At 57.0% G+C, this 1163-nt stretch overlaps 1 protein-coding gene across 1 annotated transcript in view; it reads left to right on the forward strand.

The window, feature by feature from the left end:
• The first annotated feature begins 235 nt into the window (after positions 1–235).
• MAML2 (mastermind like transcriptional coactivator 2) overlaps positions 236–1163 on the forward strand; it is a 369850-nt gene continuing 368922 nt past the window's right edge. The window contains exons 1-2 of the mRNA XM_006766878.2: positions 236–296; positions 1061–1151. Coding sequence (XP_006766941.1) covers positions 236–296; positions 1061–1151 — 152 coding nt within the window. The remainder of the gene's footprint in view (positions 297–1060; positions 1152–1163) is intronic.

A 1163-nucleotide genomic window follows, 5' to 3' on the forward strand; every position in this document is an offset into this window, starting at 1 on the left:
CTCACTCTCTTTCTCTGCCTCTGCTATCGGAGCACAATGAAAGCCTGTGTATCGCCGTGACTCCGGGCAGCGGAGCCAGTGTCAGCCCAGCGGCCAACAACAGACGGGAAAGAGAAAGGAAAATACAAGCTACTTTTTTTTTTCTTCCTTCTTCCACCGATAAAGCGGAGCAATACCCGAGAGAGAGAAGCACATTGCTTCCTGCGAGTCCAGACCCTCAGATCCGCCAGCCGGGATGGAATGTACAAAAGTGGGCAGCCAAGTGGCCGGACCCGACTCGGTGCAATTTGCTGGAAGTTTGTAAGTTGGACCCTCGTTTGTGAATTACTCTCGCAAGAGTTTGTCTGTCGGGATCCTGTGTTAGGATAGAGCCGGGGGCGAGGAACAGCAGCGTCCGCGGGGCGAGGGGGGGAGAATGTGCTGAAGGATCTCAGTGGCCGGGACCTCAGCCCGCTCGCTCTCCGCTCCGGTGAGGCTAGGAAACCTAGAGGCATGCGGGCTGCGCCGGGGACCGGACCCGCCGGACAGAGCAGCATGGTCTGAAAGTCCAGGGACTGACACTGCGAACCGCTGAGAAGCCGGCTCCCTCCTTTGGGAGAAGACACCGCACTGTCCCCCAAAGAGGAGAACACACCGGGGCAAGGGGAAGGGAGGAGGAATGAAAAGACAGAAGTCTCTCTCGATGTTGGTGCGGTTTGAACATTGACTTCAGAAACCTCCTGAAACAGCACTTTTTTTTCCCTTTTTTTTTTAACCGGAGGAAAAGTGAAGGCTGCGCGTTGCCCAGATGGTGGTCGAAATGCGTTTCTCTGCAGAAACATCCCCTTAACGAATTTGCGGAAACAACTAGGTGAGGGGCAGCCCGGCTCTCGATTCATACCCCTCTGGGTCCCCTCCGCTGCCTCTTCCTGCCTCCGCCCGGGGCAATCCCTGAGTTCTTGTTCTATAGCCCCTGGTGGTGCGGTGACCAAGTACTTAGGGGCTCTTGTCCGCTTGGTGCGGGGGGACCCCACCGACGCCGTCCAACTTGTGCAGAGCTGTCCAATGCCATCAGAGTAAGTCGATCGGGGTTCCTCTCCCACTCATCCTCCTCCACCACCGGCTTCTATTCCTGCTCCTCGTCCTCTTTTTACCAACGCCCCTCCCCCACCCCTTCTCCACTG

Source organism: Myotis davidii, unplaced genomic scaffold, assembly GCF_000327345.1.
Source record: "Myotis davidii unplaced genomic scaffold, ASM32734v1 scaffold641, whole genome shotgun sequence".
In the NCBI taxonomy this organism is placed as follows: Eukaryota; Metazoa; Chordata; class Mammalia; order Chiroptera; family Vespertilionidae; genus Myotis; species Myotis davidii.